This window comes from Archocentrus centrarchus, chromosome 17 (assembly GCF_007364275.1).
Source record: "Archocentrus centrarchus isolate MPI-CPG fArcCen1 chromosome 17, fArcCen1, whole genome shotgun sequence".
In the NCBI taxonomy this organism is placed as follows: domain Eukaryota; kingdom Metazoa; phylum Chordata; class Actinopteri; order Cichliformes; family Cichlidae; genus Archocentrus; species Archocentrus centrarchus.
In genome coordinates this window covers 5,364,678-5,385,972 of record NC_044362.1, presented here as the reverse complement: position 1 = coordinate 5,385,972, position 21,295 = coordinate 5,364,678, and the positions used below count along the sequence as shown (strand labels likewise).

Genomic DNA, 21,295 nt, shown 5'->3' with positions numbered 1-21,295 from the left:
CAATACAATAAGATAAAATAATTTATAGTTAGTTGTTTCTAATTAGTTTACTACTTTAATCTGCCATCAATTAACACGTCCAAAATAATCCACTAACATGTTGTAATGTCATGTGTAATTTGATTTACGTGTTTGCACACTTTCTTTCAGAGCTGGGAAGTGACAAGGTACATATACTACTCTACTGTACTTACTATATTAAGTAGAATTTTCAGGTCTCTGTACTTTACTTGAGTATTTATTTTTCTGACAGTTTTTTTACTTTTTACTCCCTACATTTTTACACACATATCTGTAATTTCTACTCCTTACATTTGCAGGACAGACTTTAGGTTTAACATCTGAGGGAAGGTTTCATTTCCGGTCACTGGCATCAAATATCAAACGATTTGAGCCTAAATGGAGGGAACAGTAACACAGGGAAATTGTTTTTGGCTTATTCATCTCTGGGGCTTATTTTATACAAAGACATGAAACAATAAAATTTATGTATCATTTATAGAGCTGTACTCAGGGGTTAAATGATCAGAACAACGTTTTTGGTCTGTAAGTTGTGGTCGCAGTACTTTAGCATCTTAGCTAGCGCTACAGAAGAGGAGCGGAAATAAAGAGAGTAAGGTGGTGCAGGTAATTTCAAATGCAACGTTTCTAAACAGCTCAACAAATATCAGTAAACACACAAAGTGTCTGCAGTTTGGTACACATTTTATCTACTAGCTAAAGGAACAGCTGCTGTATTTCCAGGAAGAGAAAAGAGTGAGAGCGAAGTTGACTCAGAGATGGAGACAGATGTAAGAGAGAGCACAGGAGAGGAAGAGGAGAGGTTAGAATGAAAGGTAAGGACTGCTCAGGGACAGCTGATAAACAAATTCAGACATTGGTTCTGTATATGATGTGAAGTTATGTTTTTCATGTTGTGAAACATCCTACAAAACAAACTGAGGTACACTAACTTTGTGTTATTCAAAGGTTGCATAAAAATACTTTAGCGCAGGAAAAACATGTTAGCTTTAGTGAATTTACAGCAACGCTCTGTGTTGGAGTGGTGCACATGGCTGTGGTGTTCATGGTCAGAGTTTGGTTACATCAGTGTAGCAAAGATGAGTTTCAATATAAACTGATGATGCTTTGATTCATTCACTGAATTCTATGTTCATACAGCCTGTACTGTATACTGTCAGTATAACGACAGTATAAAAAGTATACTGTCAGTGTAAGGGGTGGAAATCAGCTAATACAGCTCGTGAAATATTGGGTTGCATCTTGTTGAATTCAACTGTGTAAATCCACAAAGAGCAGTAAACCTCAGAGCAGCAGCAGCTGATCACAGTCTACACACAGAAGATTTACTGGAGCTCACATTAGAAATTATTGTGAGTGATTCTTTTCCCCATGTGGAGCCACTACAACCGATCTTAGGGTCCCCCCACCTGCCGAATCCCACTCTAACCCCTGAGTGTACTCATTTTCTGTTTAGGTGATGAGGCAGAGTCACCCTGTACAATGTAGATCACAGCAAATACAGCGGCTTTTTTTTCTTTTTTTTTTTTTAAGAAATCTTTCATTTTCTCTGCTCATGTTCTACATAACAGTGTTCAAGCTGAGTGCAATCATTAGAATTGGAATTTAGATTGAAATAAAGTTTGTATTCTCATGTAATAATATTGTTTTATTATTACATTAATATAGCACGAAGCTCAGTTAGCTTTGCACAAAAATAGCTGGTAGAAACGTCCTCCAAAGACCTCCTTTTATTTTGAGTACATTTCAGAGCCTGTACTTTTACACTTGAGTACACTTGCTTGAAGAAGTTGAACTTCAACTTCAGTACTTCAAGTATTTTTTAACACAAGTATTTGTACTTCTGCTGAAGTACAGAATGTTTGTACTTTTGACTACCTCTGGTAATTATTGTTTGGTCTTTATCTTACAATATACAGTAAAGCACCTTGAGGTGACTGTTGTGATTTGTCACTAAATAACTAAAACTGAATTGAGTTGTTCAGCGTAGCCCTCTGTGGATGAAAAGGTTTTGAGTCTGTTTTTGAATGTCAGCAATTCATACTCACATACACATTTCAGTTATGTCTATAAGTTGGCCACTTTGATTAGTAAAATCAGTTTTATATTGTGGAACTTTAGACAAGCCACTGAGACAATTAAAGTTAGGTGTGGGTTTAACAGTGGTGACTGTTCACCATACATATGAAATAAAATAAAAAATTTATGATAAGATTAACTAAAAATAGCTTATGTCGAGGCCAGGACTAAACACAATGTAGCTGCAAACAAAGAAATATCACGTTTGTGTTACTCCACCACATGTTTAAATCTTGTTGGTACAGTTCCAGAAGTCAGTTGTCCCCTTGCTTCTCCACTTGTCCTTGCCTGCTGGCATGGCATCGTATCCTTGGGCACAAAGATAACCTGTGAAATTCCTGCTGGCTGCCTTCACTGTGGCGATGATTTAGTGGAAAGTTTGGGGACTGTTTCTGACGCACAGCAGAGGAGCATACAGAGAAGCTTGCAACAGGTGATCATTACAGACAGTAATATACTGCGCAGCTATTTGAACTGGGGAATGACAACAGTGTATACTGTAGTTCATGCTTGTTAGACAGTTGTGATACAATCAGGTTGTAGCTGTATTTTGACTATACTGACAGCTTACTCCATGAACTTGAAGTTAACAGTTGAAACTGTTACCTCTGCAGAAACTCAGTAGATATCCAACATGTACAGTTAATACATAATACACCATGCTCAAGCATAGATGCTGGCAATGGACTCAGCCACTTAGAGTATTTGATCCCTGATCCTACAGTACTGTGCAGAAGTCTTGAATCACCCTTCATTTACACTTCACTTTATACTTAATTAGAAGCGGGAAGCAGGTGCAGCGATTTATTGAAATGTGCAAATATTCATGGATATACAGTATTTAAGGCAAAAACAGAATTTGTAAAGGCTTTCTTGTAATTTCTTTAAGTAGATTTTAGAAATAAGTAGTCTTTAGAAATTCTTCAGGACATGACTTTCAGATACTGTTCATCTGCTGTAGATAGTTTTTCTGCTTCCTCCACTTGTTCAAATTCCTCATATTTTTTTAAGGACACACTGCAAATCATGACAAAATACAGTATCAGTCAAAAGTTGGGACACACTTTCATGTCCAAACTTTTGACTGGTACTGTATTCTAAGTTTTCAGCTGGGATTCACCTTGCTAGTAACAAAGTACCCAAAGATACAATTCAAAAATCTTTTGTTTTTGTTTGTTAAGCCACTTTACACGAACTTATGAATCACTCACGATAAAAAGATACCAACCCAACTACACATAACGGCCAATTTCACAAAAGGACTGAAAATAAGAAAAAGCAGCCACTGTAAAATGAAAAAAAAAGACCTTCAGAAGACCTGGAGGATTATTGCTCAAGACCATTTTAAATATTTTGCTCCTTGGTAGCAAAATGAAATAAAGAAAATGAGGGATAGGTCAAGAGTTTTGTGCAGGACTAAAACCTAATCTAGATGCTAACAATGGTTAAGTTACTTAAAAGACATTTGAACAGCCTGAGATTAGTAGTAAGTAATATAATAATTCCATTTAACAACTAAATGCCAGAAATCATGAGAGGACGTGCCTGAAGTAGACCACCCAGATATGATGGTAACTGTACTGGATCTAACAAGGTTTATATTCCATATTCACACTGACATGTCAGACAAACCTGACATGTCAGTGTGACATGTCAGGTTTGTCACACTGACTGGGCTGTCAAATGTGCATTTGGAGGCAAGAACATTGCAGTGATAAGAGCCATGTATCCAGTGTTGGAACTCCAGGATTGTTTCACCCAGGATTACACTGTGAATGAAAGATCTCTCACTTCCACACGCAGCACTCTAAAACAACAGGTGCACGCACTTGATTACAAAATGTCCATAACTAGAAAAAAGATTTAAACCACACTTTTGCATAACACAATGAACCAGAACTAGTTAAAAAAAATAGCAATAATTTCCTTCCACTGTGTATTGTTGATTATTAAATCAGGAAACACAGATAAAAACTGCAGATGTGTCAGATTTACTGCACACATTTTGTGTATACTGAACATGCATATTAATATTTATGGATGTGGCAGCAATAATGCATAGGTCTCAAAAGGAATGACTGAACAGGGGATTGTTCCAGCACATGTACATGACATACCTAGTACTAATAGAAGCCTAGAACTGACTTAAATGACCTGTGAAGTGTGATGATGGCTGAATGTGTACATGTCAACCAGCCATGAAATAAACAAGCACGATTATTGTTGTGCCTAATTTTTACTTTAAATGGGTTTTTTAAATTAAAAGTTTGTAATCAGGCCAGAGAGGTAATCCCCCAAAACACTGCTTGTTACTTTTTTTTTTTTTTTTTAACACTTGTAGTGATTTTGTATTATTGTAGGCACTCTACCTTAAGTGCCTTTAGATGACTGTTGTGGTTTGGTGCTATATAAATAAAACTGGATTGAACTGAATTAATAGATGTCCACACCAGGCAGTCTCTGACATACCAGTACTTTAATAGTGATTGTTGCTTAGCCTGATCTACTACAGGAACTTCTATTGATTATAGTCCATACAAAGGATATACAGTAGAAAACTGAGGTAACAATGTTAACAATGCATCAGCCTTTACTTAGCTCAAATCTATTCCAGGCTTCAGTGGAGCAGTCAGTCCTCCGTCAAAGGTCCCATTCCCAGCTGTCCATGATCCTTGTATCTCTGACTTCTTCAATCACATGTACAAGGGAAGGTGTGAGGCACCTTGTCTCTTAAGTTTGAAGTCTGAGCCAGCTGCAGTTTCAGATGAGGGTGCTATAGTTAGAATGCTTGATATTTACTGAGGGTCACTTGAGGAGGTGTTGAGTAATGGTCCCTGCCTCCATATGTCCTTCTTTTGTATTGCCCTTTCTCCTTGCCTCCCTTTAGACAGTGAAGGAGTGAGTGCTTGGTGTCTTTGCAGTCAGATCTGGAAGACGTCCATACATTAAAAAATATGTCTGCTGATGAAGACTCAGTTTTCTGTTGAACAGATTATCAGTGCATAAGGTATGGTTGAACTGCATCATATCTGTGTAATGTATTTATTATTTAGTCTACAGTAAATTAATATAAATATATATACCATGTACATTTTTCATTAGATCTTTTTACATCTTTACCTGTCTTGTTGAGACATTGTTGGTGTTAGACAAGTGTAATCTTCATATGTAAGTTTAACAGATTAATATCTGCTGTAAAGCCACATTTTTCTACATGCCAAATGAATTGAAATGATGTAAATCTATTGTATGTTGGCTTTTATGTAGAAATGTATGTTTGAATAACACTTATTTGAAAGAAAGTAGAAGCGCATCAGGCCACAACGACCTCACATTTTCCTGTTTTTCCTTTATTTTCCACACGGAAAATAATCATCGTGAAACAGCAGAAATCAGAGGAACCCTTTCGCAGGAGCCTCTCATTGTGACAGGTAAGCTTTGCTGAGTTCTACATAAGATATGAATCAGAAAATGATATATGACAGATGCACATAGAGATGTCATTATTATATGGCTGTGTGTGAATAGAAAAATTAACCTCTACATTGATGATGACTGGATCACGTACTGTGGAAAAAGTCGTGAGCAACCCGTCATTTCTTTATCCTTTGCTTCCAAGCAGCAGGACTTTCTTGTAAAAGTCCAGCTTGACCCTCTGTGTGACCTTTCTTAATAATGTTGCATGTTTAAATTAAAAGCCTTTAGAGGTGCATTTAGTCACATTTCTTTACCCTTTCATGCTTTTCTTTAAAACAAAAACACACAAGCTTTCGTTGTGAGACAGATCAGAGGAATGAGACACGCTGCAAGAGTGTGTAACTATAAGTGGTGCGTTCTTTGGAGAACTGCTGTTTAGATGTTTATAAAAGGTCACCAATCAGACAGTTACCTATGCCACATTAGATATGTGCATATAAAGATGCCTTTATTATGTGGTACTGAATATTGTTTGAATTATACAGTGAATAAAAAGCCAAGCTGCTGTCTATATCAGTGGCTATTTGACTCATACAGGTCATTTACAGATTGTTTATTATAAGTAACCTTTTATAAGTAGTACAAAGTATTAGTTACATGATTAGAAGTCTGCAGAAAGTAGGAGTGCTGAGGGTGCTGCAGCACCTCCTGCTGTATCGTAGGGGCCCTCCTTTTAATTGAAAAATTAAATTTTCATTTGGAGGACATGTGCAGGCAGGGACCGATACTGTTTCCATTTCAGTGGAAATTGTGACTCTTAGGTTGAGTCGTATTGCTGACTATAATGTAGCTACCAAACATCTCGTAAACAGGCATGCAATCACTCGTGAAAATGGCTATGGAAAGGCAGATTTCTGATTTAGCAATTAGTCCATCAAAAAAGGCGAAAGCTGTCGTCAGATCATCAGAATCAACAGCTGCATTTACAGTACACGAGATCCATTCACGTATCTTGGCCGTTTCCTTTGCTGGCAAGAGGTGCAGGGAGCTAACATTTATTAAACTGGTGTTTGGATGCACAGGACGTGATGAAAGTCTGAGTGAAGGAGCACTTTTCAAGTATCAGGCCTGACCTCCATCTGTATGTTTTCTCTGATGATTATGCTTTAGTATTTGACCATGATATAATTGTGTTATTGTTTATTGTATTATTGTTTTTATTATTGTATGTGACATTTTAGGACCATAAAAATGAAAAAAAAACAAAACAAGCACAACCTTATAAATTTTTAAGCTCTTTTTTGTATGGATGATGAGAGAGATACCCAGCTTACTATATGGCATCATCCTCACAGCGCCCCCTACATGAAATGTATTTTCAGATGCTGATTAGGTGGGAAAGCTCAGCCACCATGAATATAGAGTAAAATCATGCTCTACCATGGGAAACACACGCACGCACGCACACACACACACACACACACACACACACACACACACACACACACACTCAGTTTTGACCCCCAGAGCAACCTTGATGGAATCATATAACCATTAACATACTGATCAACCTTTTTTCACTATGAATAAATTAATGATTGTTTATTGATTAACTTGGAATATGGAAGATGCAGCTGGGTCATAATGTATATTTTGTACCTTATTCAAAAACATCAATATGTGAGTCTCTCAACATGTCGCTGTATGTAGACTGTATCATATATATCCCCTCCACTTTTTTACTAACAAGTTTCACATGTAGATACATTTTCTTGACACAAAACGATATATGTACAGTGACATACATCCTTGTATGTGTATGTGTTATATCTTATATTCAAGTTGTAGTTGTATACATAATTTTTTACAGTTTAAATTAAAACAAACATGTTATACATGTAAGATGAATTAATAGGTCAGCCAGTAATATGCTATGAAAAAAGTCAAGGCACAGTTTCAGATATAGATTCATTTTATTCTACTGAACAAGTGTGCATGCATAGGGAGACACCACTACTGATACATCAGGTGCCTCAGAAACAGATTCCATGTGCTTCATTCCTCATCATGTCCTTTCTGCAAACAGAGGGAAACACAAACAAGAAGGAATTAAATAATAAAATATTTGTTAATTGTAATTTTATATATTAGTTTAGAAGCACTGAAAACCTTGTTTTGTAGATTCTATTTTAGACTTATTTGTAAAATTACTTTAAATATTTTTTTCAAATACAGGCAAACAGTGGACTGCATCAGTGGATTCTGACAGTAATATATTGGCTGACTATGAAATCCAATATTTTTATGTTTGAATCATTATATATCACCCAGATAGGGGCATAATTATTTGAATCTAAAATCTTCATTCCTAAAATAGTTAAATAAATAGTTAAAAAAATAAATAGTTACTGACCTTTGACCCTGTATCGCGGCTTTTGGCACGTAGCTTGTTGACCTGAGACTCAGCAATGTCAGCCCTCTCCTCAGCTTCATCGAGCTCATGTTGAAGTTTGCGGAACTTGGTAAGATTGCTGTTGGCCTGTTCTTCCTGTGGAACAGCAGCACAGTATCCTCATGAGGGCCTGGTGTATATTTTCTAGTATTATTCTATATTTTCTAATATATATATTCTAATAATGTAGGTCATGTAATAAAACAAGTCATCATTCATGAAATTTCATCAAGTCTTGAGTGACTATATTGAGTATGTGAAGAGCGATTGCAAGTGCTGTGGGTTTAAACAGGTATGATGCTTTTGTGTGTGTCTCTGAATATAAAGACTACTTACAGCTTCCTCGGCAGCCTTCTTGTAGGATTTCACCTTTAGCTGCAACTTGTCCACCAGGTCTTGCAGACGGGTCAGATTCTTACGATCCTCTTCTGTCTGAAAACAAACAAGACAAAAGAATTATAAAACTAGAAGTACAGTAAGTATGAATTTAAGTTATACTGTTTCTTCCCTCATTTTCTAAAGTTGCTGAAACTTACCTGATAGGTCAACTCTTTGATCCGTCTCTCATATTTCCGTATTCCCTTGACAGCATCACTTGACTTCCTTTGTTCAACTTCAACTTCACTTTCCAGTTCTCTGATCTGTTGAGGGATTACGTCTAATTTATTAAATATTGTCCCTGTTTGATGATCAGACTACTGATTTGACTTCTATAACATGATTTTGACTCACCCTGGCTTCGAGCTTCTGCACCTGCTTCTTGCCTCCCTTCATGGCGATCTGCTCAGCTTCATCCAGGCGGTGCTGCAGGTCTTTGATGGTTTGCTCCATGTTCTTCTTCATGCGCTCCAGGTGAGCGCTGGTGTCCTGCTCTTTCTTCAGCTCCTCTGCCATCATGGCAGCATCAGTAATGGCCTTCTTGGCCTTTTCCTCTGCATTCCTGCACTCCTGCACTGCTTCCTCCACTTCAGTCTGAAGCTGGGCTGTATCCGCCTCCAGTTTCTTCTTCTGGTTTATCAGGCTGGTGTTCTGGTCACAAGAAAAATTTGATTTGCTGAATTCCTCAATATATTGTCAGTGATATAAAAGAGCTGGTGCCAGGAATATCTTACCTGTGAGTGCAGTAGCTGCACCCTCTCACTAACATCCAGCAGCTCTTGCTCAGCAAGTTTGCGACTTCTCTCCGTTTGCTCCAGAGCAGCCCTCAGTTCCTCCAGTTCAGCCTGAAGAAGGTTGTTGCGTCTCTCAACAATGGCGATATTCTCTTTAAGGTCATCATTGGCTCGCAGAGAGTCATCGAGATGAAGTTGAGTATCCTTGAAAATGGAAAGCCAAAGGATTTAAAATTGTGTTTTGTTTTATTTTTGTTTTTAAAGAAGTAGAATAATTGTATCTGACCTTCAGATGTGCATGGACTGCCTTAAGCTGTTTCTGGGCCTCAGCTGCCTGCCTGTTGGCCTGGCTCAGCTGGATCTCCATCTCATTGAGGTCTCCCTCCATCTTCTTTTTCAGACGTAGAGCCTCATTCCTGCTGCGAGTCTCAGCCTCAAGAGAGCTCTGAAGAGTATCCACAATTCGCTGGTGGTTTCTCTTCGCTTGCTCCATTTCTTCATCTTTCTCAGCCAGCTTGCGCTCGATGTCAGCCTTTACCTGGTTAAACTCAAGCTGGGCTCTGAGAATCTTCCCTTCCTCATGCTCCAGTGTGGCCTGTCACAAATGAAACAATAAATATGAGTACTATATAGCTACCCCCACGACCCTGAATTAGAAAAGTGTAAGAAGATGGATGGATGGATGGATGGAACCTAGAATCATTCAAATGTAAAAAGGTCCACTTTTTACCTCTGCTTCCTCCAGAGCTGTCTGTATCTCAGACTTCTCTTGTTCCAACTGCTTTCGAATCTTCTCAAGCTCATGAATACTTTTTCCACCCTCACTAATTTGTTCAGTGAGGTCAGATATTTCCTCTAAGAACCAAAAGGTAAAAGCATAAAAAGTCAGAATGACAGCAAATGCTTCATGTATGGTTTCTCATGGATAACTGACTGACCTTGTAAGTTCTTGTTCTCTCTCTTCATGGTCTCCAAATGTTCAAGAGATTCTTCGTAGGAGTTCTTCAGTTTGAAGAGTTCAGTGCTCAGAGACCTGGCCTCCTTCTGAGAGCTCTCCAGCTCTGTTTGAGACTCCTCGTACTTTTGTTTCCATTCTGCCAAGACCTGCAAACAGTTTTCATGTTAGATAAATGCTTTGCCTTACCCTCACTGAATAAGAGGTACTGAATTGAAACCTTGTCAAAGTTTCTTTGTTTCTTGTCCAGAGCGGCAGCAGCAGCATTAGACCTCTCTACATCCACCATGAGATCTTCAATCTCATTCTGCAGTCTGTGTTTGGTCTTCTCCAGAGAGGAGCATTTAGCATTTACTGCTTCAACAGCCTCCTCAGCCTCCTGCAGACGCTGAGCCAGCTTCTTTCTAAGTTATGAAGGAATTTATTTGTGGTTAGATGCTCTTAACCTTTGCTGAGCTATTGGAGAGAAAATGGATTTGACTTACTTGGCCTCTTCCAGTTCCTCAGTCCTCTGGATGGCATCAGTTTCATACTTGGTTCTCCACTGAGCCACCTCAGAGTTGGCCTTGGACATGCTGCGCTGCAGTTCACCTTTAGCCTCCTGCTCCTCCTCATACTGCTCCCTGAGCAGGTCACAGTCATGGCGAGAGGACTGCACTGCATGGGCCAATGCATTCTTGGCCTAAAATCAAAGCGTATTTTTATGCACTGGGTTTACCAATAGTCTCTACCTACTGAGGTCACATTGATCTTTGTTACCTTGATTTCTTCCTCCAGTTGTCTTTTCAGGTCTTCAATTTGCTGAGTGTAGGACTGTTTTCCTCTTGTAAGTTGAGACACCAGGGAATCTTTTTCCTCGAGCTGTCTTGCAAATTCACCTTATTTATGCATAAGTTTAAATTTAGTTCTGCACATTGGCACAAATAAAATATGCTGTTCAAATCTAATGCATACCATTCTCAGTCTGAAGCTTTGCTCTCTGCATGGTGAAGTCATTGATGGTGCGCTGTCCCTCTTCTGCTTTTGTTTTATATTCATTCATCTGGTCTTCCAGAGACCTGCACATTTTCTCCAAGTTGTTCTGTGAACAGAAAGCAGCAGGAATGGCACATACATCATTACAAAATGAATGTTTAATGTGGCAACGAGAACAAAACCTCATACTTAAAAGTAACTTGCCTTTGCCTTGACAGTTTGCTCCATATTGGAGACCACGTCATCCAGCTCCAATTTGAGCTCACTCTTCTCCTTCTCCAGTTTCTGCTTGACTCTCTGCAGGTTGTCAATCTGCTCTCCCAGCTCAGCAACACTGTCAGCTTGTTTCTTCCTGAGTGTGGCAGTAGTGGCTTCATGATGCAGAGTGGACTCTTCGAGGTCTCTGCGCAGCTTCTGGAACTCGGCCTCCCTCTTCTTGTTCATCTCAATCTGAGCAGCTGTTGCTCCTCCAGCCTCCTCCAGCCTCTCACTGATCTCCTCCAGCTCTCTGGCCAGGTCAGCTCTCTGCTTCTCCACCTTGGCTCGGGCTGCTCGCTCTGCTTCAAGCTCTTCCTCCAGCTCCTCAATGCGGGCCTAGACCAAAATCAAAACAAACCCTGACATGAAATTTTCTTCCTTTAAATTGTGGTTTTTCAAATGTTAACTTGCTTTTTCACCGCTGGCTGTGTTTGAATCATTACCTGCAACTCCTTCAGTTTTTTCTGGAGCTGGGCACTCATTGCCTGTTCATCCTCAACTTTACCATTCAGCTGATTAATCTCAAAATCTTTCCTTTGGATATAAAATACAATGTTTGATCAAAAGCACAATTAAAAATCCATTTTTATTGTTTTATTGTGTACATGTCCTTCTCATCTTACTTTTTCAGCCTTTCTTCGAGTTGCTGCTTGTCATTTTCCAGGTCCATGATACTTTCGTGAGCTAACTTGAGGTCTCCTTCAAGCTTCCTCTTTGCTCTCTCAAGGTCCATACGTACTTTCTTTTCTTGCTCTAAAGACCCCTCAAGCTGTGGGCAATAATAAATATTATTATTATTTAAAAAACTGTAAGCTCTTAAGTCAAATTAAGTTTGTAAGTTCTTACATCATCCACTTGCTGCTCCAGCTTAGTCTTGGCCTTGGTCAGAGTGTTGACTTTGTCTTCCTCACTCTGCAGGTCATCCAGAGTTTGCTGGTGAGCTTCCTGTAAGGCTTTCTTTTCCTTGGTCAGCTTGGCAATGATTTCATCCAGAGCAGCCATCTCCTCAGTCAGGTTTTTTACCTATGGTCAAAATAGAGGTTTATTTAAACAACAGAGTAATTTCATAGTTACTGGCAGTTAATATTTTATTTAAGAATGTTTTTGTACCTTGTTCTCAGTGGCATGCTTCTCTTTCTCCACTTTAGCTAGAGTTAACTCCAAGTCATCAATGTCTTTCTTCAGCTCGGAGCACTCATCCTCCAGCTTCCTCTTCTTAGAAGTCATTTCAGCATTCATCTCCTCCTCATCCTCCAGCCTTTCTGTCAGCTCTTTGATTTTTGCCTCCAGCTGAATCTTGCTCTTGATCAGCCCTTCACATCTTTCTTCAGCATCGCAAAGATTATCTTGCTCCTGTTTTTGGAGACAACAGCACGACATATAGCTTTAGCAGACATAAAACAGAATGTGATGTTGATATTAGTTATTAAGCTGTAAGAAACAATTTTTAACATACAGCCTGAACTTGGAGCTGCAGGTCATTCTTCTCTTGGAGAAGAGTGACCATTTTCTCCTCGAGTTCCTTTCTGCGGGCTTCTGATTTTGCATAAGCCTCTTTAAGTTTGGCAAACTCTTCCTTCATGTTGGCCATCTCTTTCTCAGTCTCTGCTGACTTCAGCAGAGGTTTGATCTTGAAGTACAGCTTCATCCAGGGCCAATTTTTGACCCCCATGAATGCACGGATGTTCCACTGGATCACAAGAAGAGCATCCCTGTGAAGAAGAGATTATCATTTTAACGCTCCCTCAAATCTCACCTTTAAACCTTCATTAAAAATGCATTTTGTCCTATGTCCTTCCTATCAAAAGTATCAAAGGAGAGCATGTTTTTTATACTGTACAGATGTTAAAACTCCATGAGGCAAATGTGTTTCGATATCGCCTTTTACGACAGTTACCTGCGTTCAACAATCTTCTGGAATTCAACTCTCGCCAGAAGGCCTCTTGATCGTGCTTGGATGCCAGTGATGATTAGTGCTAATCTGTCATCTCTCATCTCCTCTAACTGTCCCAGCAGCCCAGCTTTGAAGAACACCTTTTAAATCAACAGACAGTATAGTCATTAACAGTTTGTTTGATGTTTAAACTATTCTGTAAGCAACATAAATACTGACCTTGGTGTGTCCCAGTTTATACTGATTGTGGTCTATATCTAAAGAACCCAGAAGTTTTTCCGCAGCCTTCTTGTTGTCAATGAACTGTCCCTCCGGAATGGCGTTAGGGTTCAAGATACGATATCTTTGTCAGAAACCCAACAGATCAAACAGTTGTTTCTTTTTTTAATACAGTTTTTATTTGCATTTGCTGTAAGAAAACACAAACCTCTGCTTGAAATCTCCGTAGAGGATCCTGTTGGGGAAGCCCTTTCTGCAGATCCTGATGCCTTCCAGCACACCGTTACAGCGCAGCTGGTGCATCACCAGAGGGTTCTCCATGGCCCCAGGAGTCTTGGTCTCATTGGGGATGATGCAGCGTACAAAGTGAGGGTGAGTCGACCTCAAGTTGGTCATCAGCTTGTTCAAGTTCTCCTGAAAGTTTTTTATATATGACTTTTATAAATTGCTGTCACTGTGTTATACACCAACTATAGTGGGTATATATGTTTTTCAGCTGTTCCCTTATTCACAAGGGTTTGCCACAATAGATGGCAGATTTTTGACCTTTCTGCTTCAACCCCAAAGGTCCCTACCAGTTGCAAACTTTACACTTCTTCACATGTTAGGCAAATATGTAACATGTGACACCAATTAAACGCCCCATATTAAACCTTTTATGACATTTAGTTTCTCACATGCCCCAGGAATGTGTTTTTATAGTTTCAGTTCAGAATAATGTAGAGATCAGTCATCCTGTGTCTGTATACATCTCTCTTTTTTTTAGTCTGGTCATTTTCAGTGTCTGTAACTTCAAATCAGATGACAGGCTATTGATCAGTCCTAAAATAACCCTTTTACCACAGGGGTCACCGGTGACCTGTGGTAGTAAAAAGGTTAAAAATGTGAAAAAATATATCTTACCCTGTGCAAAGCTGATACAGTTTGGAAGGATGAACCTTTCTTCTTGCTACCACCTTTGCCCTTCCCACCAGATTCTTGAGCTAGAAAAAAAGAAAAAGAATCAAATTTTGTCAACACATGTTTGAGGCACTTTGAATCTGTAGAAAGATATTAATCACAATGCTGTTGTTGTTGAAAATGTTATTGATTTGTAATTTTTACCATTGGATGTCAATATACCTGAATCAGCTCCAGCATACCCGGCAAAAAGTAAGGCTAAAAGCTTAAGGTTAGACTTCTGGAAAAGAGCAACAACAGTCTCATTCAGAGGATCCTTGTTCTTCACCAACCAGTTGTTGATATTATAATCAACAGTTCCAGCGTAGTGAACCAGGGAAAAGTGAGCCTCTGGTTTTCCTTTGACAACTCTGGGCTTCTGGAAGTTGTTGGATTTCCCCAAGTGGTTGTCATAGAGCTTAGCTTTAAAGGTGGTATCACTGGCTTTGGGGAACATGCACTCCTCTTCAAGGATGGACATGATACCCATGGGCTGTAGGGGCAAGATTTGAGTGTTTTTAGGACCATATTTGTACTAATTTTCCCTGAACAGGTAAAAGTCCAGTGTCTCACCTTTTCAATGAGGTCAATGCAGGCCTGGAGATCCATACCAAAATCAATGAACTCCCATTCAATGCCCTCTTTCTTGTACTCTTCCTGCTCCAGTACAAACATGTGGTGGTTGAAAAACTGTTGCAGTTTTTCGTTGGTGAAGTTGATGCACAGCTGCTCAAAGGTGTTGAACTGGAAGTGAAATTGACCACAGTGTGATTAGGATTTAAAGTGTACTGTCACACCCAGGACTATTCAATTCATTTCATTTCAATTCAATTCAATTTTATTTATATAGCGCCAAATCACAACAAACAGTCACCTCAAGGCGACTGTTTGTTGTAATTTGGCGACCATATAAAAAGTATATAAAAGCGACCATATAAAAAGTAAAAGTGACCATATAAAAAGTATTTAATGCTTTCAAACTCACATCAAAGATCTCAAATCCAGCAATGTCAAGCACGCCAATAAAATATTGCCGAGGCTGCTTGGTGTCCAGGGACTGGTTGATTCTCAATACCATCCACAGGAACATTTTCTCATACACTGCCTTAGCCAGTGCACCAATAGCGTAGTACACCTTGGGAAGAAAATACATGACTAAAACAAACCTTTCTGTTTTTGTTCAATCAAACACTCAAGATTCCCTTTGACTCTTTACCTGGGCGACATTTTGTCCCTTGGTGACCCACTCGTTGCCTACTTTGACTCTTGGGTGACAGAGGCCTTTGATGAGGTCAGCAGAATTTAGACCCATTAGATATGCAACTTTGTCAGCATCTGAGAAAAATTAGCAATAATACATTACTTGCATATAGCACATAACCCAATAATAGCAAGCTCAGTCAGCTTCTCTTTTTTTCTTTTGCATGGTTTGCCAGACTCTGAGAAAAATAACACCATCCATTCACATTTTACTAATAGACAGTTCTCTCACTTTTATTTTATTAAAGATCAGTTACATCTAACAAGCTCTTTCTGTCCTCTTCTCTTTTTTATGATCATTCAAATTCATATCCCACAGTTAGATTCCAAGTCCAACATCTCACCGGGACAGTGGAGTTGGAGGCTGGAATCCAATCATGGACCGAGAACCTCCAACACAGCTACTGTTCGCTAAATCCTTTCTACACTGATTAATGCTACTGTTAATAATAAAATACATGTGCAGTGCTGTGAAAAAGTATTTGACCTCTTCCTGATTTATTCCTGGGGGAGAGGTCATATTTGTCACACTGACATGTTTCAAATCACCAAACAAATTTTAATCACAGACAAAAATAGCCAGAGTAAATACAAAATGCAGCTTTTCAATTGTGATTTCATTTATTAAGGAAAAAAGTTATCCAAACCTACCCGGCCCTCTGTGAAAAAGTAATTGCCCCCCCTAAATCTACCTGCAATCAAGTGTTTGTGATAACTGGCAATGAGTCTTTCACATCATTGTGGAGGAAGTTTGGTCTACTCTTCTTTGCAGAACATTTTAATTCAGCCATATTGGAGGGTTTTTGACCATTAACGGCCTGTTTAAGGTCATTACAAAGGATTTCAATCTGATTTAAGTCCAGACTTTGAGTCCAAATCTTCATTTTGTTGCTGCCTTATTTTATATCATAATTATATTTCTCACCTTCAGTGCCATCAGCCTCTGCCTGTTCTTCTCTCTGCTTCTGTTTAAACTTCATGTTGCCATGGTGCATGATGGCACCAGTAAGCTTGTAAATACTGTTCTTCTCTTCTTGAGTGAAACCCAGCACATCAAATGCATCCTGAGTGGAGTAAAAAAAAAAAGAAATTGGTATCTTTTTTTTTTGTTTGTTTATAAATAGTTGTTTGCCTAAAATTGCTGCAGTGTATCTAAGATTCAGCTCACATCAGTGGCCATCAGCTCTTCAGAATCATTGATGGAGGCCACTGTTGTCTCTCCTTGGGAGATGAAGGCGTAGTCATAGGGGTTGTTGGTGATGAGCAGCATCTCTAAGGAGGTAGAAAAATATAAAATTACAAATTGTCTAGCTTTAATTACATATAGTGATAGATCTTAATGTTGCTAACAGCGTACCCAGGAGTTCAGGCTTTGCCTGAGACAGGATCTGGTAGAAAATGTGGTAGTCCCTCTCGGCTTTGAGCTGGTAGGTCACACGAGACTTTTCCAGAAGGTCTGTGAGAGAAATCAGTTGTTTGTGTGATGTGCAGATAAGTTAACAGGTGAGTCTACCATCAGATTTGCCACATAAACACAGTTACTTACAAGTTTCAATGTCAGCAGAGGCCAGCTTTCCTCGGTTGTCAAAGTGAATACGAATGAATTTACCCTGAGAGTTAGAAAGATATTTTAGTTTTGTTGATCCAGTTCAACTTAGATATTTCTATGTATCGTCCCACAGTCATGCAGAGGGTTGGTGTGACAGGATGCTAGGGATAGGGTGAAAGGCAGGGTAAGCTCCCCTGTGGCAAACACTGAAGCGAGCAGCCAAAAGAAGAAGAAGACACTCACAAATCTGGAAGAGTTGTCATTCCTGATGGTCTTGGCATTGCCAAAAGCCTCCAGAGCAGGGTTAGCCTGGATGATTTGATCCTCCAGGGTTCCCTGATATTGTGAAAATCAAATAAACCGTTTTAAGTGCAAGGCTAAATTCATAAAATGTATTTCTCAAGTGAAACTTTTATTATGAAATGTTTAGAAATGCATTTTGTATGACAAACCTTCTTCTCTGCTGCTGGATCTTTCTTCCCAGCACCGGGCACAGCAGCAATGCTGGCAAAGTACTGAATGACACGCTTGGTGTTGACGGTCTTTCCAGCTCCAGATTCTCCGCTGAGTAGAAAAAGAGACATAAATTAGTATGAAACTGTATGATCCTTAACTGCTGAAAAGATTCTTGTTGGCCAGGTAACTTACGTGATAAGGATTGACTGGTTTTCTCTGTCTGTCAGCAAAAGATTATCAGAAAATCAGAGAAAATGATGATGTGCAAACAAATTATCAAACCAGATGAAAGCTAATAGTGATTTTTGTACCTGCCAGCATGTACTGGTAGGCATTATCAGAGATGGAGAAGATATGAGGAGGAGCTTCACTCCTCTTCTTTCCTCTGTAAGCAACAACCACCTCCTGGTTGTAGACTGGCAGCCACTTGTAGGGGTTGACAGTCACACAGAACAACCCAGAGTAGGTCTGCCGTGTAAAGAGAGGGATGATAATTATTGTTTGAGATGCTCAAAAGTTGCACCACTAAAGAAAACTTTCAAATTATTTGCCTCACATAGATCATCCATGCTGCGTAACGCTCTTTGAGGTTAAACAGCACAGCTGGTTCATGGAGGAAGGTGAACATCGCCATGTCTTCAATTTTATCAAACTTTGGCGGGTTCTGCGGGTGCACATCACACTCCTTCACGGTCACAGTCTGCAAAACGAAGTAGCAGCTCTTACACAAAGGTCAAGACTTAAATCGAAATACTTTTGAATGAAACTGATATAATGAGCATACCTTCCCAAACTCAGTATTGACAGTGACTTTGTCACCATCACGACTAGTTATGGTTGCTTTAACGTACTCAACCTCGGGGTCAGGAACGAAGCACTCTTTCTTCATGTCAAACGGGCGAGTCTGGGCCTCCAGACGCTCCTTGTCTGACTTTCTCAGATAAGAAGCCGCCGTCCCAAACTCTTTCATAGCAGCATCCCCCATGTTTGACCCTTTAAAAAAAAAACTGTATTTAGGGCCTTGCAGGAATTTGTCACCAAAATTCACGCAACACACAAGAAAAACACGTAACACAGGGTTAGTAGCAGACATAGTAAAATAATAATTTGCCAGTGTTCAACTTGAATTTCTGTAAAAAGCTTTTTATAGTCTTGTATATCAAGCAATATTTCCAGTTAGTATGCAGAAGAAACTCAAATTAATGTGTCATGCAGCAGCTCTTTACATGAGGCTACAACTATAGATGTGTATCGGTGTTTGGGGATTTACAACCAGCAACCCCAAACAGACAGAATCCCCAAAACATCCACGTTCTTTGCAGACATACAAATGTATCAACACAAAAATACATTTATGTTAAAATAAATAAATGTAATGTGAATTTTACCTCAGGCGTTTTACTCCACCGGAAATTAGGATTTGTGCTATTTATATGAAGTACACAGAAAAGGAACCAAAGGTCATAAATAGCATCATAATTTAATTATGACAAATCAAATTTGACAGTAAAGTTCACAGTAACAGAATCAGTCCTGCCACCTAAATAAATTACTAATTTATTCCAAAATGTAGCAGAAACTCTACATATAACTGAGACATTTCGCCATAATTTTAATAATTGTAATTTTCTCCTCCTGAACGGATGTTCTCTTACCTCTGACTGTCAACCTTAAGAGAAATGACTGATCCAGTGGCTGACACCAGGCTACCTCCCCATTAATAAAGGTTGTAAGTCAGCCAAATATGGGAATGAATATCAAAGAAATGGCATCCAGATTGTCTGTCACAGAAAGCATTCTCCAAATTGGGTAGAGGCTAGAGCAGCTATTTGCTGCTCTCACTTTGTGAGCAACAGACTAATACACCAGCATGGACATGACAAAGAAAGAGGAAGGAGGAGGTGGGGAAGCAGCAACAGGCTGCTGTCTATCTATCTATCTATCTATCTATCTATCTATCTATCTATCTATCTATCTATCTATCTATCTATCTATCTATCTATCTATCTATCTATCTATCTATCTATCTATCTATCTATCTATCTATCTATCTATCTATCTATCTATCTATCTATCTATCTATCTATAGTACCTGCTATATATTGTGCTTTTATAACAGGAGCAGTAATTAAGCAGGTAGTCTTTCTTTTGTTAGCGTTGAACGTCTCTGAATAAAACAAAGGGGTCACAGTAATATTTGTTACTAGAAGGTAGGGCCACCATGTCACAGACTTGTACTCTGCTATCAGTATGAAATATGAATAAAGAAGGCTGTGACTTGTGTAACTTTAAACATCTTGAGATCCAGAGTTCAACAATAGTCTGTCAAGTGATAGGGTGTGAAATACATTTCAAGAGGGAGAATAAAGAGCAGCTGTTGTCTACAGAGAGACAAGACAAGGCCAAGGTCGCAGCTGTGAGGTCCCTTTATTATCACTCACCACTGTTCTCATTTAGAGCTACACCCTTAGTCTCACCCTGGTCACTCTGCATTGTTTCCTTTTCTTTAGATGTGCTCAGATGCTTTGCAGTCCAACCAAGTTCATATTTCATGAAAAAAGGGGAATCAAAAGGCTGTAAGTTGAATACAGAAGTAATACTGACAATATTATAACTCTTCTACTTTACTAAAGTGTATGTGTAAAATGGTTCTGAAATTATCTTCAGTTAACTTTACAAAGTTCTTATACAAGTAAACATATATGAATGATTTATTGCAACATTTATGCCTTATGTTTGTGGCGTCTTCATGCAGCAGTATGAGTCATATAACTGTTTCTATTGTTAATTTACAGTCTGTAATATTTAATTGATCAAGGTGTATGAGCTTCCTATTTTTAATCACCGGTGTCACCGGAGCAACAGCATCTCTCCTTTAGATGAGATAGACAGTACTTATGTATATGTATAGAATATATATATATAGCTTGTCATCAGCGGTCATCGGTGTAATGACCTGTCACTGAACATTTGGAACAGGTCTCAGATCATCAAACAAATTTTAATATTTGACTTTGCACTTTTTAATTGATGATTTCCGCCCTGACCGAAAAGAACACAGAGTCTCATCTCACATTTGCCATGAATCCTCTTGATGATTCCCATGATCAGTGAGCTGATGAGACAAAATTTGAACTTTTTGGAAGGTTTGCGTTGTGTTACATCTGACATAAAACTAACACAGCATTTAAAAAAAAAAAACATCATAGCAACAGCCAGACATGGTGGTGGTACTGTGATGGTCTGGGGCTGCTTTGCTGGACCTGATTGATTATTATAATTAGTGGAACCACGAATTCTGCTCTTTACAAGAAAATCCTGAAGAAGAAAGTCCGTCCATTAGTTTGTGCCCTGAAGCTCAAGTGCACTTGGTTACACAGCAAAACAAAGCAGCAAGTCCACCTCCGAATGGCAAAAAAATATTAAAATGAAGGTTTTGGAGTGGCCTACTCAAAGTCTGGACTTAAATCGGATGCTTTGTCATGACCCTAAACAGGCCAATCATGCTCCAGTGTGGCTGAATTTAAAAAACAAAGACAAATGGGACAAAATTTCTCCATATTTATGTGAAAGGCTCACTGCCAGGTAGCTTTAGGGGGTAACAGCTTTTTCACTGAGTAGGTTTGGATAAATTAGTGGATGTAACTCTTTATAACTCATAAGTGATTTTTTTTTTTTTCTGTCTCAGATCATAACCAGAGAACACCTG

At 39.0% G+C, this 21,295-nt stretch overlaps 1 protein-coding gene across 1 annotated transcript; it reads right to left on the bottom strand.

Annotated features, from left to right (window-relative positions):
• Positions 1 to 7,494: 7,494 nt before the first annotated feature.
• Positions 7,495 to 19,363, bottom strand: LOC115795444 (myosin-7-like). The gene is made up of 39 exons (XM_030751350.1): positions 19,242 to 19,363; positions 18,975 to 19,011; positions 18,371 to 18,579; positions 18,143 to 18,286; positions 17,898 to 18,054; positions 17,779 to 17,806; positions 17,583 to 17,694; positions 17,374 to 17,466; positions 17,128 to 17,191; positions 16,939 to 17,037; positions 16,750 to 16,853; positions 16,507 to 16,645; positions 15,538 to 15,656; positions 15,307 to 15,456; positions 14,895 to 15,065; positions 14,505 to 14,814; positions 14,286 to 14,365; positions 13,591 to 13,796; positions 13,383 to 13,506; positions 13,167 to 13,303; positions 12,726 to 12,981; positions 12,380 to 12,622; positions 12,116 to 12,292; positions 11,893 to 12,038; positions 11,713 to 11,803; positions 11,216 to 11,605; positions 10,991 to 11,117; positions 10,796 to 10,914; positions 10,522 to 10,718; positions 10,257 to 10,440; positions 10,020 to 10,185; positions 9,812 to 9,936; positions 9,368 to 9,676; positions 9,082 to 9,285; positions 8,702 to 8,998; positions 8,506 to 8,610; positions 8,306 to 8,401; positions 7,931 to 8,065; positions 7,495 to 7,593 (listed from the first exon to the last, which is right to left on the bottom strand). Exons 3-39 carry the CDS (start codon positions 18,569 to 18,571, stop codon positions 7,573 to 7,575), a joined length of 5,826 nt encoding a protein of 1,941 aa, XP_030607210.1. The 5' UTR covers positions 18,572 to 18,579; positions 18,975 to 19,011; positions 19,242 to 19,363; the 3' UTR covers positions 7,495 to 7,572.
• Between the last annotated feature and the right edge of the window lie 1,932 nt (positions 19,364 to 21,295).

Bases quoted from the DNA above. Each gene is read 5' to 3' on its own strand.
- LOC115795444 (XM_030751350.1), bottom strand. From the start codon at position 18,571: ATGGGGGATGCTGCTATGAAAGAGTTTGGGACGGCGGCTTCTTATCTG. The intron at 15,457-15,537 runs GTAAAGAGTCAA...TTTCTTCCCAAG, and splicing joins AGGGACAAAATGTCGCCCAG to GTGTACTACGCTATTGGTGC. The intron at 13,797-14,285 runs GTAAGATATATT...AAAAACTTTCAG, and splicing joins CTGTATCAGCTTTGCACAGG to GAGAACTTGAACAAGCTGAT.